The 18,050-nt window shown below is 41.5% G+C and overlaps 1 protein-coding gene across 4 annotated transcripts in view; it reads left to right on the top strand.

Moving 5' to 3' along the window:
- Positions 1–635: 635 nt before the first annotated feature.
- HECTD2 (HECT domain E3 ubiquitin protein ligase 2) overlaps positions 636–18,050 on the top strand; it is a 60,841-nt gene continuing 43,426 nt past the window's right edge. For 2 of the 4 annotated variants that reach the window (XM_084763846.1, XM_084763848.1), the window contains exons 1-2: positions 637–881; positions 15,511–15,640. In XM_084763846.1, coding sequence (XP_084619972.1) covers positions 750–881; positions 15,511–15,640 — 262 coding nt within the window. In that variant the 5' untranslated portion in view covers positions 637–749. Of the gene's footprint in view, positions 882–7,583; positions 7,647–15,510; positions 15,641–18,050 lie in introns of those variants that run through there. The other 2 variants (XR_014775806.1, XM_084763847.1) reach the window with 2 other exon arrangements.

The following is an 18,050-nucleotide window of genomic DNA, read 5'->3' as shown; positions in this document are numbered from 1 at the left end:
CGCGCGCGCGCGCGCGGGTGGGAGGGGAGCACGGTGTCGCATTGTCCTCTCCCGACCCTAGGCTCTTCTCCTGTAGGGTGAGGCCATTACAGGATGCTCAGGGAAAGCTTTAGTCTGAGGGGTGCTCAGGCAAGCATCCTCCCGGGCACTAGAGGCCCCGCAGAGAAGGGAAGATCAAGGGGAAGCCCTGACCCCTGCGTGATGAGAGGGTTTAAAGGCCAAAGGCCACCAGCTGGGTCAGAGGTCCCCGGCTCGCCCACCCCTCTAGGTGAAGGGAAAGTCGGGGTTGGGGGGGAGGGGGGGACACGGTCCGCGTCGCCCTTGCGAGTCCAGGCCCTCCCACGAAGCCCCACCGCGCGGTCCCCCGCTCCCTCGGCTCACGCGACAGCCCCGCAAATAACATGGCTGCCGGGCGCCCCCAGCGCTGTCTCCTCTGCGGGTCCTCGCGCGTGACGTGAGGCCGCGGGCGGCCTGAGCCCTGGGCGACCCGCGGGAGCGGCGCGCGGCCCAGCGGCCGAGCCGGGAGCGCGCAGGCAGGGGCGGCGGAGCCCCGCGGAGGAGGGCCTAGGGCGCGCGCGCGGAGCTGCGGACGGACGCGCGCTCCGACATCCGGGTGCGCGCGCGGGGGCGGAGCGGCGGCGGCGGTTGGAAGGAGCCCTCTCGCGGCCGCGGCTGCAGCAGCGCCAGCCCCGGCTGCAGTCCGGCCGCCGCCGCCGCCGCCGCCTCGCGCCCCAGCCGCCCAGCCCGACATGAGTGAGGCGGCTCGGGATCCCTCACCCGGAGCGCCGCCGGCGGTGGCCGCGGCCGCCTCCGAGGAGAAAAAGGGAAAAGAGCCGGAGCGCGAGAAGCTGCCACCCATCGTGACGGCCGGCGCAGCCGCGGTAGGTGGGGCGGGGGCCGGGGGGTCGCCCTGGCGGCTGGTGAAAACGACCTGGGAGAGGGGACACCCGGGAAGTCGCGCCTCCGGGGCAGCCGCGCTTTCCATGCTCTGGGCAGTGTAGTCCGCTGCCCGACGCTGGGCGTTTGCTTGTCGTCTGGGATCTGGCTCCCTACTTTCTCTGTTGGATAAGCTTAGATGTCAGGCGGGCGGCAGTGGTTTTTTTTTTTTTTTTTTTTTTTTTTTTTTTTTTTTAACAGAGATGGAAAACCCGCCTTGGGGGAAGCTGGGGCAGCGCTTCTCTCTTCTTCGCCTTTTCTGTCCTTTCTTCCTTCAGGTGGAACAGACTCCGAGGCGAGTTTCCACCTAATTCTGACCTTTCCGTTGCTATCAGGGTCGTGGGAGGTAGATGTATACCTGATGCTTTTATTTTTCATATGGTACAGACATGTGACTTAAAGGAGAGAGGCTTTTTTCTTCTTTTTAAAACTCAGTTACCTAAGCTTAACAGGGGTCGTTTCCCAGCTGGATTTTGCAAGGGTTATTTGGAAGGCGCTCTCAGCCTTCAAACTCCATACAGCCAAATGATGTGATGGGACATCATCCCCTCTCTCCCTTGCCCCTGTTTGTACTGGTGGTTGTGAGTCTGGCTGCTTATAATTAACCTCTGATTTTGACATTTTTATTTGACATACTATTTAAATACTTCTGGTAAGTTTGCTTTCATATATTTAAAGGTTATGACTTGTCACACATCTGTGCGTGACAAAATAGTAAAAGTTTAAGGGATATTATACATTTTTTAAGATTTCTACTTGCAATTAATTTCTTGAAGCCACCCTCTTAAATGACTAAGAACTTACTGAAATAGCTCACCCTCCTTTATAAAGTATTAGTGTCAGAATAATGTTATGATTTGATAGGTTTTTCCAAAATGTCTAACGCTTGTAATAACTGGAAAGTGTTAAAGACAACTCTTTTTTCCTAAGTCAGCGCAGCAAATCGTGGATAGCAATGACACATTTTAGAAGCCTAGCTACCACTGGCTGGGAAATTGCAGCTGCGCTTAGGGATTGCCCTGGGAAATGCTTTGAAGCAATTTGTCAATCAAATTGTAGTCTGCCGGTGCCCTGGGTTTTCAGAGCTTACTGTGTAGGACTTCTCAACACCAATGTGTTTTGTTTGTTTTTCAAGTCTGTGTGTCTATGTCTGGTAATGTGCATGTATATATGTGAGCGTGGTGTACATGTGTGGAGGTCAGGGGGAAACCTCTGATGTCAGTCCTCACCTTTGAACTTATTTGAGACAAGGTGTCTTGTTTCTGAATCTTCATAAACCAGGTTTCCAGGATTCTCTTCTGGCTACTTCTTATAGATCTATGGGAGTACTGAGATTACAGATGCACATTGCTGAACCCATCTTTACAAGGGTTCTGAGGATGTGAACTCAGAGCCACACACAGCGGCCCAGTGCGTTTATCTGCTGAGCCATCTCACCATCCTCCTAGTAGTTTTGCCTAAGGTGGTTATTAGGGGGAAATGTATCTGCTTTTAGAAGCAGTTATATGAACGAGTTTAGTTTTTAATGACAAGCACCTTTCCCCAAATCAATCAAAATATCTATCCCTCCCTCCCTCTCCCCCCCCCCCTTTCATCACCGTAACAGAAAAAGGTTTAGAATGAGAGAATTTGAAAACAGTGTGGTTATAGGTCTGACATCTGGTATCTGAAGCCCATAGGTCTTTGTAATGTCAAGTTTTTCAGATTTTTAAGAAAGCAACTAAGTACATACACCACATGTAATACTTACAGAAAAGCCTTGGCCAATTTCCCAGCATCAATCATTTTTAAAACTGTAGAAAACGTATTGCCTGGTTACACTAAATGGAATAAGCTTTAAAAGCTGTTACCTGCCTCATATCATTTCTAGTCAGAGTCACATTTTTGACACCAAATGAGTTGCAAAGACATTTGTTTCAGGGTTGTGGACTAGTCAAAAAGACTATAATTTAAGAATTTTTTTAAATCTTTAAGTAAACATTGGGGAAAACAACAGTTTGGAATAGAAAACTTGGGATTCTACGGCAGTTTCTGGTGGTGCCTTAAAATGTATTTCAACATTGGTACTGCTGTTAGAGTTTTAAGTGTCACTTTAACAGAACAATGTAAGTATGTATGCGTATTTGTCAAGAGGATTTTCAGAGCTGAAATTTCGATATACCACAATAAAAGGCTGAGAAAACAATATGCTGACTTCTGAAGATCAGGAAAGCCAGGGCAACTGGGATGATGGAATTCTCTCAGTGGAGTGGGGAAGGCTTGATGGACAGGGAAAGGCAGTCTGTTGCCTCTCAGGTTGTTGTTAGACTCCGTATGGGTTGAGCAGAACTCAAGGTTTGTTTAGAAACCCAATTGACATCAGTAACTTTGAGGGACCTTTTATTGATTCTTCCGTTCTGCCCAGATTACTAGCTCCATCTTTCCAAGTTGAGTTCATGTTTCAATTTAAGTGGCCCTGTAATCATGGCTTTTTCAGAAAATTAGTGTGCCACGGTTATGTCAGTGTGGAAACAAGTAAGACTGGCAACTCACTAAAATAAAGAGAGGCCAGATTATGTTGATCATAAATAAGGCTAAAAAGTTTAAGGGTGGGGGAGAGAATGCTAGGGACTGATAAGTCCTGACCCTGCCTCTGCCTCAAGTCCCGTTCAGAGAGCTTCTGACACAGATCTCAAGCTAGATTGACCATAGGGTTTCTTCAGTAGGATGGTGCAGTCCTGACTCACATCCCATGCTAAGACACAAGCTCTCAACCTTTGATGCACCTGAGAAACATTAGGAAGGCCCAAATGCAAGCTCTTTAAATCAGAACTTCTGAATGGAGACTGTAACACACACACACACACACACACACACACACACACACACACACACATTCCTTGGTATAACTAAAAGCAAAAAACTGATGCTGTTTACACTGAATTAAAAGCTCTTTGAGCACAGCTCAGCAATCTGTTTTTAAACTACACCCTCATCACAAGTCTATTAGGAATCCCTGTTGAAGTGGTTCTGTGAGAGACGATGAGGGAAGGGCACTGAAAGGAATGGCTGTTAAAGTGACTCACTGAGAGATGCTCAAGAAGCCCCAGAACTGTGGTACCTTTACACAGTGGAATACTACTCAGCTATTAAAAACAAGAAAAATCTTGAAATTTGCAGGCAAATGGATGGAACTAGAAAAGATCATCCTGAGTGAGATAACCCAGACCCAGAAAAACCCTCATGGTATATACTCACTTATAAGTGGATTTTAGCCCAACATAGATGTCCTCTGAGAGACTCCACCCAGAGGGGGGCGGGGATCAGGACAGATACTGGGACACTCAACACTGGACTCTGGACAGAGCCCTGAGAGGTGTAGGGAAGAACGGGGGATAGAAGATCCAGGAGGGAGCAGGAGGTCCACAGGGAGACCATCAAGGCCTGCAGATATGGACACAGGGGGTCTACATAAACTGATGCACCAGCCAAGAACAATGCATGCAGAGAACCAAGCCCCCCCTGTTCAGATGTAACCAATGGAATGCCGATGGGGGGCAGGGGGTGGGCACGAGTATTGCTGCTGAGCCTCTGACAGGTACTCTGGTGCCCATGATTTGGTCACTACCCCTTGGCAAGACAGCCTAGCCGGCACACAGAGGAAGGTAGGAGAAAAGTTTGAGGGCAAACACAAGGCATATGCAGAGGACGAGAGGGACAAGTTAGTGTTGTGTATAAATGGGGTTGCTGGAGCCTCTGGACCAAGATGGACGCACCAGTCACTGACCATGTGTTATGCTTAGCTTTGCACCAACTGCTGCAGAAAACACAGACAAGGCTTAGCCAGAATGTCCTGCCTCAGGGACCTCAGGGCTAATGGATAAAGACAAAACCTGCATGTTAAAGCCACACTAAGCTACAAAACCAGTTTGCGATTTGGAGACCAGCATACACAGAACTGTGAAGAAAGGCCTTAAAGTAAAGATAATTGTTTAAGCTGGCTGGGCCACTGAAGGAGTGACAGGATCTGGATGAGCAAGAGAAAACATGCAACGCAGACAGTGGGGAAAACTAACGTGAGAAGCCTACAGGGGGAGTTAGAGAACAGGGAAGCAAGCCCCGTGGGAGCATGCTGGGCCCCGGGGGAGGTGGGGACTTTCCCCTGTGCTCGGTGGGGAGCTTTTGGAATTCCTTGAATAGAGGAACAATGTAATGAAATCCTGGTAGTGTGTAGTTAAACTGGAGGAAGTGAGAGGAAGAAAGTGAAGGAAGGAGGGCTGTGGTTCATGCGTGAGATGCTGAGCACATCCACTGGAGTGGTGACCACAGAATAAACTGTACCGGGTAGAAGATCCACACAGTGTGGAACATAGGAAACAGAAATGAAAGATAAGAAAGATTAATACTTTCCAGAGAAAGTTTCAAAGAAGAAGAAGGAGGAGGAGGAGGAAGAAGAGGAGGAGGAGGAAGAGGAGAAGAAGAAGAAAAAGGCATATAAAAAAGGCAGTTCAATGATAGATAGCATCCTCCCTATACCTTAAATATCTGTAGAAATCAAATATAAAATGTTCTAGCTCTACAAATACACACTAGTTACGTTACACAGAAGAAATATAACATAAGAAAGTGTCTCTACTCACATAGTGAGGTCATCTGATTTAAGCATGTCTACTTAGATTCCTCAATGCATTAGTGTCCTTTCTCTGAAATCTTAGGAAAAGTAAGTGGATGAGGCTCTGATTGCCTTAGTGCTAGAATTCTGGCTTGTTCTCGCTCTTAAAACAAGCAGAATCACTATGACATCAAAGAAGCAGCGGAAATCCACCAGGAAGGATATGAAAGAAAAGAAAGAAAAAAAATCTCTATTCCCTACATTACAGACATAGGAGGGCAAGTAAAGTTGAGACACTTAGAGAAATCAAGAGTAACATGGTGAACAGAAAAAAAAAATAAGCCATCTGAAGGAATGTATTTTCCAGAAAGTCAAGGAAATGAACTGGGTTAGCCACAGCCACAAGAGAGAAGGTTTTTACTGATGGATAATAATTTTAGTTTGAAAAGAGGATAGACTCATGAAATTAAGCATATGGAATAATTTCATGTAAAATTTTAATAAATTATCATCTTGTGTAAGAAAAAAAAGGCAGTTCAGCCAGTAACATTTCAAGTGTGTGTGTGTGTGTGTGTGTGTGTGTGTGTGTGTACACACACTTACCTAAACTCTGTACAGCTTAGCATTTGGGACAGTTTCATATATGGAAACTCTTGTGCCTTTTGTGTATTATATTCTAAATGAGGTAATGTAGGGGAGAATAAAATGGTGGTTAATATATCTTACATATTAAATAAGCTAAAGATTAAAAACAAACATGGCCTGGCCTGGTGGTCCATGGTTCCTCCCAGCACGTTAAGGAGGTGGAGGTAGACCAGTTATCTAGAGTTCCAGGACAGTTGGAACTACATAGTCAGTCAGTCTGTCTGTCTCTCAAAGATGCATATGTATATAACAACAACTGTTGAGTGCATACTCTGCACTATGTGTTTTTCATGTGTCGTGTGTCATTTAGTCAGTTCATATAACCGGCAACAATCACACAACAACTCACTGTGTAGCTTATCCCATTTTCCAGCACAGATGTTTGAGTCAGATTTCTTGTACATTACCAGAGGGTAAAATCATACTAAGGTACAAAGATTGTTTTAAAAATCTTTGGGTTAGGCCCAATGGCACTCGGAGGAAGGATAGCAGACTACCAAGAAGAGACTTGATACCCTGGCATCATATTCAGGGGGAGGAGAGCCCCATCAGTCACAGTCATAGGGAAGGGGAATGGGGTGAAAGCGGGAGGGAGGGAGGAATGGGAGGATGCATGGGATGGGATAGCAAATGAGATGTAATATGAATTATTTTATTTTTCAATAAAAATGTGTTTAAAAAAATCTTAGGGTTTCCCCTCATTCTGAATTCTCTATGCCCCTCTCTGGTGGCACAAAGAGCCTCCACCAAAACAGTTATTCCAATTTGGAAAAGAGGATGTGGTCTGGCAACATATTTGTTCAAATTTGTTTCCAAAGGTAGAAGAAATATTATGGGAAAGCAAATCTATTCTAGAATAAATGATCATTTGGTTTTAATGTTATGAATATGTAATTAAATTCTATATAAAAAACAATCTGATAAAGTAAAAATAACCTCTCAAACAGAGACTAAAATAGTTCTCAAGAATTTTCAGTTAAGAAAAGAGGGCTGCTAGCTACATACATACATATCCTGGGTATCTAATTTTGAGTAGATTGTAAAGTCTCTCAACTTTTTTTCCCCCGGCTGCAAAGCCAGGATGCACATCTGCTCATTCTCTCATTCTTGTTTAATTCAGGACTTAGAAAACAAATCATTTGCCTATATTTAATAACTGGAGAAAATGGGCTTCTATATTCTGAACCAGAGAATGCCCCCAAAATGCCAAATGTGAGACCACTTTGCTATTTATAACTCTTTGTCTATAAAATGAGAAAAACAGTAGTACTACCTACGCCTTGTAGTGGATATAAAATCTAAAATAATGCACATAAAAAGCTGCATCCATAGTGAGAAATGGTAAGTCACCCCTGGCTATTCCTATTATTTTGGCTCTTTTCTCATCAGCCCTCTGTGTCAAGTCTTAAGATCTTTCTAGTCCTCACGGAATTAAGGAATGCCCTGCTCTCTGAACTCCTCAAGACTGGTATACGTAAGAATTCATATACATTTCTTTTTGAAGCAGAAAAAGTAGTTTCAAAGGGGTATAGCTTAGTATTATCATAATTAGCAATTCCTTTTGGTGTTGTATTTTAAAATAAACTTGCTTATTTTAGAGTTGAGAAGAAAAAGATCAACAGTGAGCAAATGGCTGGAGCTGAGAAGGCTCTGAGAAGCTTTAGTTTCTGTTTTTCACATACATTTTCTAGCATTAGAGTTGAATGTATGGATAAAATGTTTTAAAATATATTTTTAGATTTTTATTTTTATTATTTCATGTGTGTGCATCTCTACACCATTTTGTGCTTGGTGCCCGAGGAGGTTGTGAGCCTCCATGTGGTGCTAGAAGTCAAACCTGGGTCTGTCACAAGGGCAACAAGTGCCCTTAACTATTGGTCCAGCTCTCCAGCCCTGGATAAAATGTTTTTGGTGAGCCTTCTATGAATAATTAGTTGTTCTTAAGTTGATAGTCCTACATTAAGAGAGATCTGTGTGACATTTTAGAAAGCGGTTAAGATATTGTTTAGAATGAATAGAGTTGGTGTGCAGCCCAGTGGTAGAACACTTTCCCAGCATGCATCAGGTCATGTTCTGGCCCCAGCAGCAGGAGCTTAGGGGTAGGAATCAAAGACTGAAATGAATATAGCTGAACGTGTGCTTTAGATAGAAAATTTATTGAAATTTTACTAACTGGGCTGAATTGAAAAGTTATTCTGAAGTCTGGTTATCAGAGGTGCAATAAATTTAACTTGGTGTTAATTCACATGTTTTTTTTTTATTAAAGAACAGCAAGATTCTTATTAATTAGTTGTAGAATTGTGACCTTAAAAGTAGTATTTGGGTTTAGAAAGATGGCTCAGTGGTTAAGCTCTTACTGCTCCTGAGGGCTGAAATTCACTTCCCAGCATCCTTGTCTTTTGGCTCCCAGCTGCCTGTGACTCCAGCTCCACAGGATCCGATGCTCTCTTCTGGCCTCTGTATACCTGCACACATGCGCACACACCTACACACAGACATAAGCACAAAAACAGAGCCTAACAGTATTTTGCTGCATAAGAATAATATCTTTATGCAGCTTGTGTGTGTGTGTGTGTGTGTGTGTGTGTGTGTGTGTGTGTGTGTGTTGAAGCAAGTGAGTAAATCTCAGAGGCTACCTTGCCTCCTGATGGTCAGTGAACACTTAAGCTCATGGCTTCATTGTTCATGCCTATGGGGTCAGTTGTCAGAGGGCTCTGAGATTAATGGCATTGTCACTTTTGTTTTTTGTCTCGTTTTGGTTTTTGGTTTTTTGAAACAGGGTTTCTCGGTGTTAACAGCCCTGGCTGTCCTGAACTCTCTATATAGACCAGGCTGGCCTTGAACTCAGAGATCTGCCTGCCTCTGCCTCCCAAGTGCTGGGATTAAAGGCATGTGACACCATGCCCGGCTGGTGTTGTCACTTTTATAGTGGAAAATAATGACAGTTTGAGCTTAGAGTCAGTCGTGTTAAAAAAAAAAAAAGTAAACTATCTTCAGTGAGCTGTGTGCCAATTAAACAGTAATAAAAATTATTTCAAAATCTACATCTTTATTTCTTACTATCCTTTAAAAGATGTGGTTCATACTAAAATTCTACTTGGGGCTGGTGTTATTTAGTTTAGGAAGAACATTCATAATTTAAGAGTAGCTGACTCCCTATCTTAAAGAAAGAGTGTAAAATTAGTACTTCGGATCCAGCATCTTAGCCGTGGAGAACGAACATATCTTTACTGGGTATCAAAAGTTCTCGTATGAACTCTAAGTACACTTGAGGCATTATGTCTGATATGATCCTGATTGGTAGCTAGGAGAGTTTATTTTAGAAATCAACAAAGCAAAAGATCTATTTATCTACCTACCAACTACCTACCTACCTGTTTGTCTGTTTGTCTATTGATTTTTCAAGACAAGGTTTCTCTGTGTAGCCTTGGCTGTCCTGGACTCACTTTGAAGGCCAGCCTGGCCTCGAACTCACAGATCTGCCTACCTCTGCCTCTCTGAGTGCTAGAATTAAAGGCAGGTTTAATGTAAGAGATCTTAAGCGTTGCTTATTTTAATTTAAAGCATACATATGTGTTTGCCTGCTGCTCTTTGACGTTGTAGCCTTTACTGAGTACACCAAGAAACCTTACTCTGCTGTAGAAGTAGTCGGTATATCCACCACAGGTAGTCTACCCCTGATTCCTTGAGGCTGCAGGTTGGATTTTGTAGACATAGAAATTCAATTTAAAATATTTTATTTCAGAGACTGTAAGACAGGGGGAGGTGTTACCAAATTATAGCATTGTGTGATGGCTCAGAGGCAATTGTGTTAGAATGTAAACAGAAATGTTTTATCTTCTACAGCAGTTTATAGAGGATAATCAAAGTAAAGCTCACTAAAATTCTGTATGCAACAGAAATTAGCACTTAAAATGGAGGAATGAAAACTGAATCCCCCCCTTTGGGTATCTACTAGAAAAAGTATGACTTAAGAAATTAGAATTTTGAGTCAGATATTGTTACTCAGTGAATTTTGAAAGTAGAAGCTCAAATATTCAAAGAAAAGTAGGTTGAAAACACATTATTATATGTTAATATGTACAGAGCAGGTATTCTAAGTATTTGTGAATTTAACTTTTTGAGATGATTTAATATGATAATATTACATATAACCTGCATGTTTATATGATGAGAAAACTGTGGAGACTCATGTTAGATACTAGCAAGATAAAATGTATTGTAATTACTACATAAAACGTTTCTGCTGCTTGAAATATTGAACTTGTCTAATAAATTCCTGGGCAATCTCTGCCCGGAGAATGGATTCTATTACTTACTTACTGTACTAGGTTTGAAGTATTTAGAGCATATTTTTCTCTCAATGAATATGTAAAGTTCAGCTCCCTGCCCCTCCCACCCCCGATGCTTTGTGCTTCAGTCTGTCACAGCTGGTTGCGTACCCTCCTACTGTCTAGTCTTCAACACACAGCCGCTGTCTGCAGGCTGGCCACGCTCCAGGACTCCGTCTCTAGTATTCTTGTGTAGAACCCAGACAAGCCCGAGAACCCTGCAAGTCAGTTACTAAGTTGAAGTTTAGGAAGGTGTAATATTCTTTAACCTTTCGGTCCCCTCCCCCACCACCTTAGCCACGCTGCTTGGCAGTCCTTGTCATCGCATTCGTCAGTTCATTCATGTGTTTTCTGCCATTCCATTCCACTGAATCTGTCTGTGTCATGTCTTAAGATTTTGTAGTTACTCACTGGGATAGACACATCCTTTATGTTTGACATTCTTGAATCTTTATAATTCCCTTAGGTTTTTTCCTTTTAAATTATGAGTTTTACGCCTGCATGAAAGGCTGTGCACCATGTGTTTGCCTGCTGCCCATGGATGCCAGAAGAGGGTGTCGGATCCCCTGTAACTGGAGTTACAGATGGTTATAAATGCCCATCTGGCTGCTGGGAATCAAATACTGGACCTTTGGAAGAGCCGCCAGTGCTCCTAACCACTGAGCCATCTCTCCAGCCCCCTCCATTAGTTTTAACACATTGTTTTCCTTCTGGATTTCTTCTTTTTCATCACCTATTCTTTACTTCCTATAGTATCTCACATCATATATTTTTACCCCTGTATTGTTCATTGCTGTATACAAAGCCCTATTAAAAATGTCATTTAGTTTGTCATGGAAAACGTGTTTGCTACTGAGCCCTGGCTTCTTGTCTAGTTACTCACAAACTACGTGTGTGTGTGTGTGTGTGTGTGTGTGTGTGTAAATCACGCTAAGATGTTCTTCCAATAAGCCCTCTTACAGTGAGGTGCAAACATATGTTTAATTTTGAAATTTGAAGCATTGTACATTGTTCATTTCTCATAGAACTTATTGGACATTTCTCATTCTCACTGTGCTTCAAACTTAGGCTGGAAATGGCGCTTGCTGTGTAGTTGTTGGCTGGCGAAAAGACTCAGCCACCGTTTCAGCTGTTGAAATTGGGTTGGTTTAGCTCCCAATACTGTGTATCTCTCTCTTCATTTTTCTCTCTTACCTTTGGGAATCTATGTTACAAATCTAAGAAAGACTAGGATTATAGTGCTTGTATAGCAGTTAATTAAATTAATTATTTTACCATTTCAAAGTTTTACAAGTGAACTAAACAATGTTCCCAGAGGCTTTGTTTTTTATTAAGACAAAGTCAACAAAGGAAAGGGTGTGAAAACCTGGAAGTCTTTCCTAAATCATTAGGATACTAGAAGAGTCCCTAAAGTCTTTTTGGTTTTGTACATATATTAATGCTGTCCTGAGTCAGCTTTTCCTCTCGGGTCCTCCAGGCATTGTTGTGCACTGGGCTGGACTGGAGGGAATGAAGCTTGGCCAGGGCAGGCAGGTTAGGCAGGATCTCGGTCAGCATGAGAGTGTGGAGGACTAGAGACAGTTCCTAGTGACACAGCTCTCTTTATAGGGGGGAATGAGGGCTATATAAACAACGGCTATATATATTGGGGAGTGGGTTGGGGCTTTTCTGGGAATGCTTCATTTGCATGAAGAGGGAATCCAGGTGCTTGCTGGACATGTCCTTATAGGTAGAGAGGAAGTTTACCCTGAAACCTGGCCTCCAGGCTATATGGCTCCCTGGGGGGGAGGGGGAGGGAGAGGTGGGGATGTGCTCCGGGACTTGCAGGCCCAGAGTGGGGAGGAAGCAGCCCTACACCTGCTGGTTTCAGGATGAGATTTTTGGGGCTTGGACACATCTTGACTTCACTCTTGGCTACCCTGGTTGCATGGCTTTGCTGGCCTCCATATTACTTTCCTCTAGTTAGTTGGATTGCTCCTAAAGTTATTAAGTATCATTCAACAGTAATAAAAGTATAACCACAAAGAGTGCATATTAAAATTGGCAGTATGGTTAACATATTTATTCCCACATGTCAAGTCTCTACTAGTGATGGGTACTATAGCTAAAGACCATGTGATATGGTAATTTACAAGTATACTTGGAATTTGAACTCTGTTCCCTGTGGTTTGTGAACTTGAGCATGAATGGCATTTCAGGTTCCTCAGCTGTACAGTGCAGTGCATTATGCTAGTCTGCTTTTCTGTTGCTGTGATAAATTCCATAAGCAAGTTGGGGGAGGAAGGGTTTGTTTTATCTGATAGCCCATCATCAAGGGAAACCAAAGTAGGAAGACAAGGCAGAAACCTGGTGCAGAAACAATGGAGGGACGTGGCACACTGGCTTGTTTCCGGGCTCGTGTTCAGCTTCTTTCCTCATACCCAGGCCCGCCTGCTCGGGGATAGTACTCCTCATAGTAGGCTGAGCCCTCCTGCATCAATTAGCCATCAAGAGCATGCATCCCAGGAGTGCTCACAGGCCACTCTGAGAGAGGCCGTTCTTCAGTTGAAGTTCTCTCTTCCCCATGTGTGTCAAGTCGACAACCAAGACTAGACACCACAGGTACCTCTATCCTACAAATGTTTTAATGTAGTAAAGCATCAAATATAGTAGTAGGGGCACAGCAAACAGCCAACACACGATTTGTGCTAGTGTGTTGTAACAAATCGTCATTTTTTGAGTACTCATTATTTTGTAGCTCTAACCTTTGATATGTGTCTCTATGATTCTGAGACTTCTGGTACCTTTCCTATACTATTAAAAGACTGTATCTTCAGTTACACAATATATTCAATTTCCATGTGTGTGTGTAGACGTCTGTATGACTGTGTACATGTGTGTGGAAGCCAAGCTTCCTCAGTTATTTTCCACATTTTAAAAAAAATAAAAGATCTCCTTCACCACTTAGCTAGACTGGCCAAATACCTGGGTTTTTGGATATAAACTCAGGTCCTCAGGCTTGTATAACAGACACTTTACCAAGCTGAGGCATCTTCTCAGCCCAGATATGCTGAACATTTTTTATAGATAGTATTGTGTCCACCAATTCTAACACAGAAATATCAACTTGGGATTCACTGAGCTGCAAAAACAAATAGCAGTAGCAAAGCAAATGGCAGCCAAAGATGTTGCACATAAAAAAAATTGCACCTAAAGTCTTCACTTACCAGAAGATTGGGATAGATGTGAAGACATCCTACTGAGACTCTAGGTAAGAGAAATATAGGATATGGGGAAATAGAAGGACCCAGAGAGTCCTAGAAACCTACAAGAAAAACATCGTGATGGGTGGATCAGAGCCCAGGGGGTCTGCTCAAACTATTGCACTAACCAAGGACAATACAATAGTAAACATTGAACCCCTACTCTGATCTACCCAATGGACATGACATTCTCCACAGTTGTGTGTAGAGCGGGGACTGACTTTGACATGAACTCTGGTGCTCCATATTTGACCACCTCCCCTTGATGGGGAGGCCTGATGGCACTCAAAGAAAGACTAAGCAGGCTACCAAGATGAGACTTGATAGCCTATGGCCATATAGTGGGGAAGGAGGTCCCCCTCAGTCACCAACATAGGGGAAGGGAATAGGGTGAAAGTGGGAGGAAGGGAGGAATGGGAGGATACAAGTGATGGGATAACAATTTAATTGTAATTTGAATAAATTAATACAATTTTTAAAAATTGCACCTATGTACTTGGGGAGGTATATCTTTTAGATTCTCAATGTCTCATCACATTTTGGGTGAAGTATATGCATATGTGTGCATATTTTTATGTGTTCAAGTGCACATGTATGTCCAAGTTCCAGTATAGACAGATGTGTACATGTACACATGCTATGGAAACCAGTGGACAAGTTTTGAGGCATTTTCTACAGGTACTTTTCACCTTTGTGGTTTTAAGGCAGGGTCTCTCTCTCTCTCCCTCTCTCTCTCTCTCTCTCTCTCTCTCTCTGACTTGCACTTGCACAGCACGACACATATTTACATAGGCACGTGAACCTTGTGCGTGTCTTCACACACATATAGTGTGAACAAAAAGTATGTTAAGAAGTTAACTACTATTATCAAGATTCTGGGAGATGAAAAATGATGTGGTGGTGTGTATCTGTGATCTCAGTATTGGTGAGGCTGAGAGAGGAGTTCAAGGCCAGTGTAAGCTGTAGAACAAATTTTAGGCCAGCAGGGATATATAGAAGCCTTGGCTTAAAACAAAACAGAACCTAAGATCTGGAACACAAGTTCATAAAGATCTAAGAACTAAGAAAAGGCCTAAAGGCAGCACTGTAGCTTAATTGTGCACTGCTCATTTTTTTTTTTTTTTTACAAAAATACAGATTGATTAAATGTTTTAGGAGTTTTTGAGTTGTTGGGGTAGAAAATGTGCTAATGGATAGTTTCTTCTTTAACTTGCATGCTCTGTGATCTATACCTAGGGATCCCAAATGGTTAGAACTTTTTTTTTATCCTAGGATACCCACAATTTAATTGCAATGCATTGGAAAAAATCAACAGTAAAGGATTTACCATTTTATATGAATTTTTAAAGATGGATCAAATGATTATAAAATACTTTAGTATATCATCCTGTAATATAACTCATAAGTTATTAAAACTTGTAACAGTATTATCTAAATGCATGATTAAAATAGTTAACATTGGCGGAATATATACTGTGTATAAGAAGTGGTGTTAACTATTCTATGAACAGACTTTGTTAAACCTCATAATATCTATGAAATAGGTATACTGTCGCCATCCCCTTTCCAAACCTTACCAGTTTGCAAGTAGTCAGATGACTGATATGGCTCTTCTATGCCTAAGATAATTTGGTCATTTGCATAAATAACAATTTCATCATCTCTCTGTCATAAAATCTAAATCTCTTTAACACTTTAATTTCTATAATATAATAAACCGCAGCCAGGGATAATTATGTTACAAATTTAAATCTTTTGTTTCTAGGGCTTGGACAGAGGATCCAAGGGCCAGATTTCCACTTTCAGCAGCTTTGTCTCGACTGTTACCCAGAAGAAAGAAGCCACTGAAAACAGAAGCTCCCCAGCCCACCTTGCTCTCCCTAACATCAGGAATGGTAATGGCCTGTGTATCTTGGCTGAAAGTATATTATAGTAGTACACTACTTAAAATGTATATTTTAATTATTTAGCACTTCTTTGGTAAGTTTAGTTATTACAAAAAGAGAAATAAGCTATGTAAATATTTAAAATAAGATCTTACATTATTTCTTTTAGCTGGAAAGTTTTAGGTGTAATCTAGAGTAAGAATAAAATAAAAAGTAGTGAATAGTAAAGTTTGAATAATATGTGTAGAATATGGTAGGTATGTCAAATATACCATCTGTATCTTTATATGACACAAATTGTTTCTTTCTTTCTTTTTTTTGTTTTTTTTGTTTTTTGTTTTTTTTTGTTTTTGTTTGTTTTTTTGAGACAGGGGCTCTCTGTGTAGCCTTGGCTGTCCTAGACTCACTTTGTAGACTAGGCTGGCCTTGAACTCACAGCGATCCACCAGCCTCTGCCTCCAGAGTGCTGGGATTAAAGGCATGCGCCACCATGCCCGGCTATGATACAAATTGTATCATTGGAACAAAATGCCTGAGAAAAACAACCTAAATGAACAAGAGCTTCTGTTTTGGCTCATGGTTTTAGAGATTTTACTTTAGGGTTACTTGGCTCTATGTTTCAGTGCCTATGGTGGGGCACTACTTACAGTGGGGAGGGGAAGTATGTGAGGCAAGAGTTGGCTGCTTTACAGCAGTTGGGAAGTCGAGAAAAAGAGGCCAGAGGGACCAGGCACAAGATAGTCCCTTTTAAGTCATTCCCCCAGTGACCTACTTTCTGCCTTACCTTCTTATAGTCCCTTTAGTATGAGCTCATGGATGTATTTAATAGACTGATGAGATTCACACCTTCACAATCCATTCACAACTCAATTCTGCCACTAGCTAAGGATTAAGCCACAACATGTCAGCCTCTTGTGGGGGACACTTTATATTCTGAGCTTCTTGACAGCATATAAACATGATCTAAATATTTAGTATACTGCCAATATTTAAACTGAAAGTTATTAGAAAACATGATGGACAATGTATGAAATCTAGAAATAAACTCAAAAGGAAATAGATAAAACTTATATAAAGAAAATATGAAAGGCAAAAGGTCTGAATGGAAAAAACATAGAAACTTCATCTAGTTTATTTTACATATTTAATAATTTCAACAGTTCTTTGAGAAAACTTGGCAAAAATTGTTCCATTCTTGATTTATAACAATAAATGTCCAGGAAGATGTGGGAAGACCCATGCCCTTAGAGTGCCAAACATGGTATTAAATTATTCAAAAAGCATAATTAGAACAACTGACAGACTTATCAAAATAACAGTTTTAAATTACAAAATACTGAAATAATATGCAGAATATTTTCAAATATGCAAAAATCAACCCAATAATTCTACTTATAGTTTAGTCTAAGGAAATAACATATGCGCGGAGATAGACAGAAAGGATATATACATTGTTTATAGTGGTATTTGACATAGTCTAAGTAGTTTGGTTAACTAAATTATGCCAGTTTGTATTGTGAATACTGTGTTTCTATTAAAAAGAATGTGATGAGGATATAAAATAACCAGGGGAAAGTCCATAGTGCGTTGTAAAATTAAAGAAGCTATTATACAACTAAAGGCAGGTTGTAACTCCAGTGTTTTTAAGTGACATGAAACCTTTCGTACTTTGAGTATATATTTTGACTCTTCTCTAGGGCTCCTCACAGTTCTGTTAATGGTTGCCTTCGGGAGGGGGATTAGGTGTATGTTACTAGTGTTTCTTTAGGTAGCTTATTTTGTCATAGAACATAAATTGTTTACATTTTCCTCAGTATTGCTTACCCAGTGAAAACACAAAACAAATCTTTGAAACTTGGATGCTCCTTATACTCTAGCCAAATAAAATAACTACATATGTGATAAATTATTTTTACAAAGTTTGCTGTTCGGCAGTACATGCTAACATTAGACCTACTGTGGAGTCTTAGAGGTTAGCGCCATAGCACTTTATTTCTGGACCGCTCCCTTGGTAACATCTTCCTTCCTTTGATTTATTTACCTCACAGACACATTATATCAGTTATGTCCTATCCCAGAAGATACGTGCTTTATACAGTTCGATAACAGTAAAGCAAAGCTATAATTGTAGTAGCTTTATAGAAATAGAGAAACAAACAAAATTAGCCTAATTAGGAGAAAAGATATAGAAAATGACTTCTATTTAGACATATCAACTGGATAATAACATTTATTTATATAATTTAGAAAGAATTTTATTGGACCCTCAGAATAGTCAAGCAAAATCTCATCATATGTGTTTTCCATTGCTGCATGATGAATTGTCACAACCTAGTGCTTTAAAATAGCACCCAGTTATTTGCTCACAGCTCTTTAGGTAAGAAGCCTATATGGATGTCGCTAGGTTCTAAGAATCCTA

Source organism: Acomys minous (assembly GCF_964271855.1).
Source record: "Acomys minous genome assembly, chromosome: 2".
NCBI lineage: Eukaryota > Metazoa > Chordata > Mammalia > Rodentia > Muridae > Acomys > Acomys minous.
This window is presented reverse-complemented; position numbering and strand designations above follow the sequence as displayed.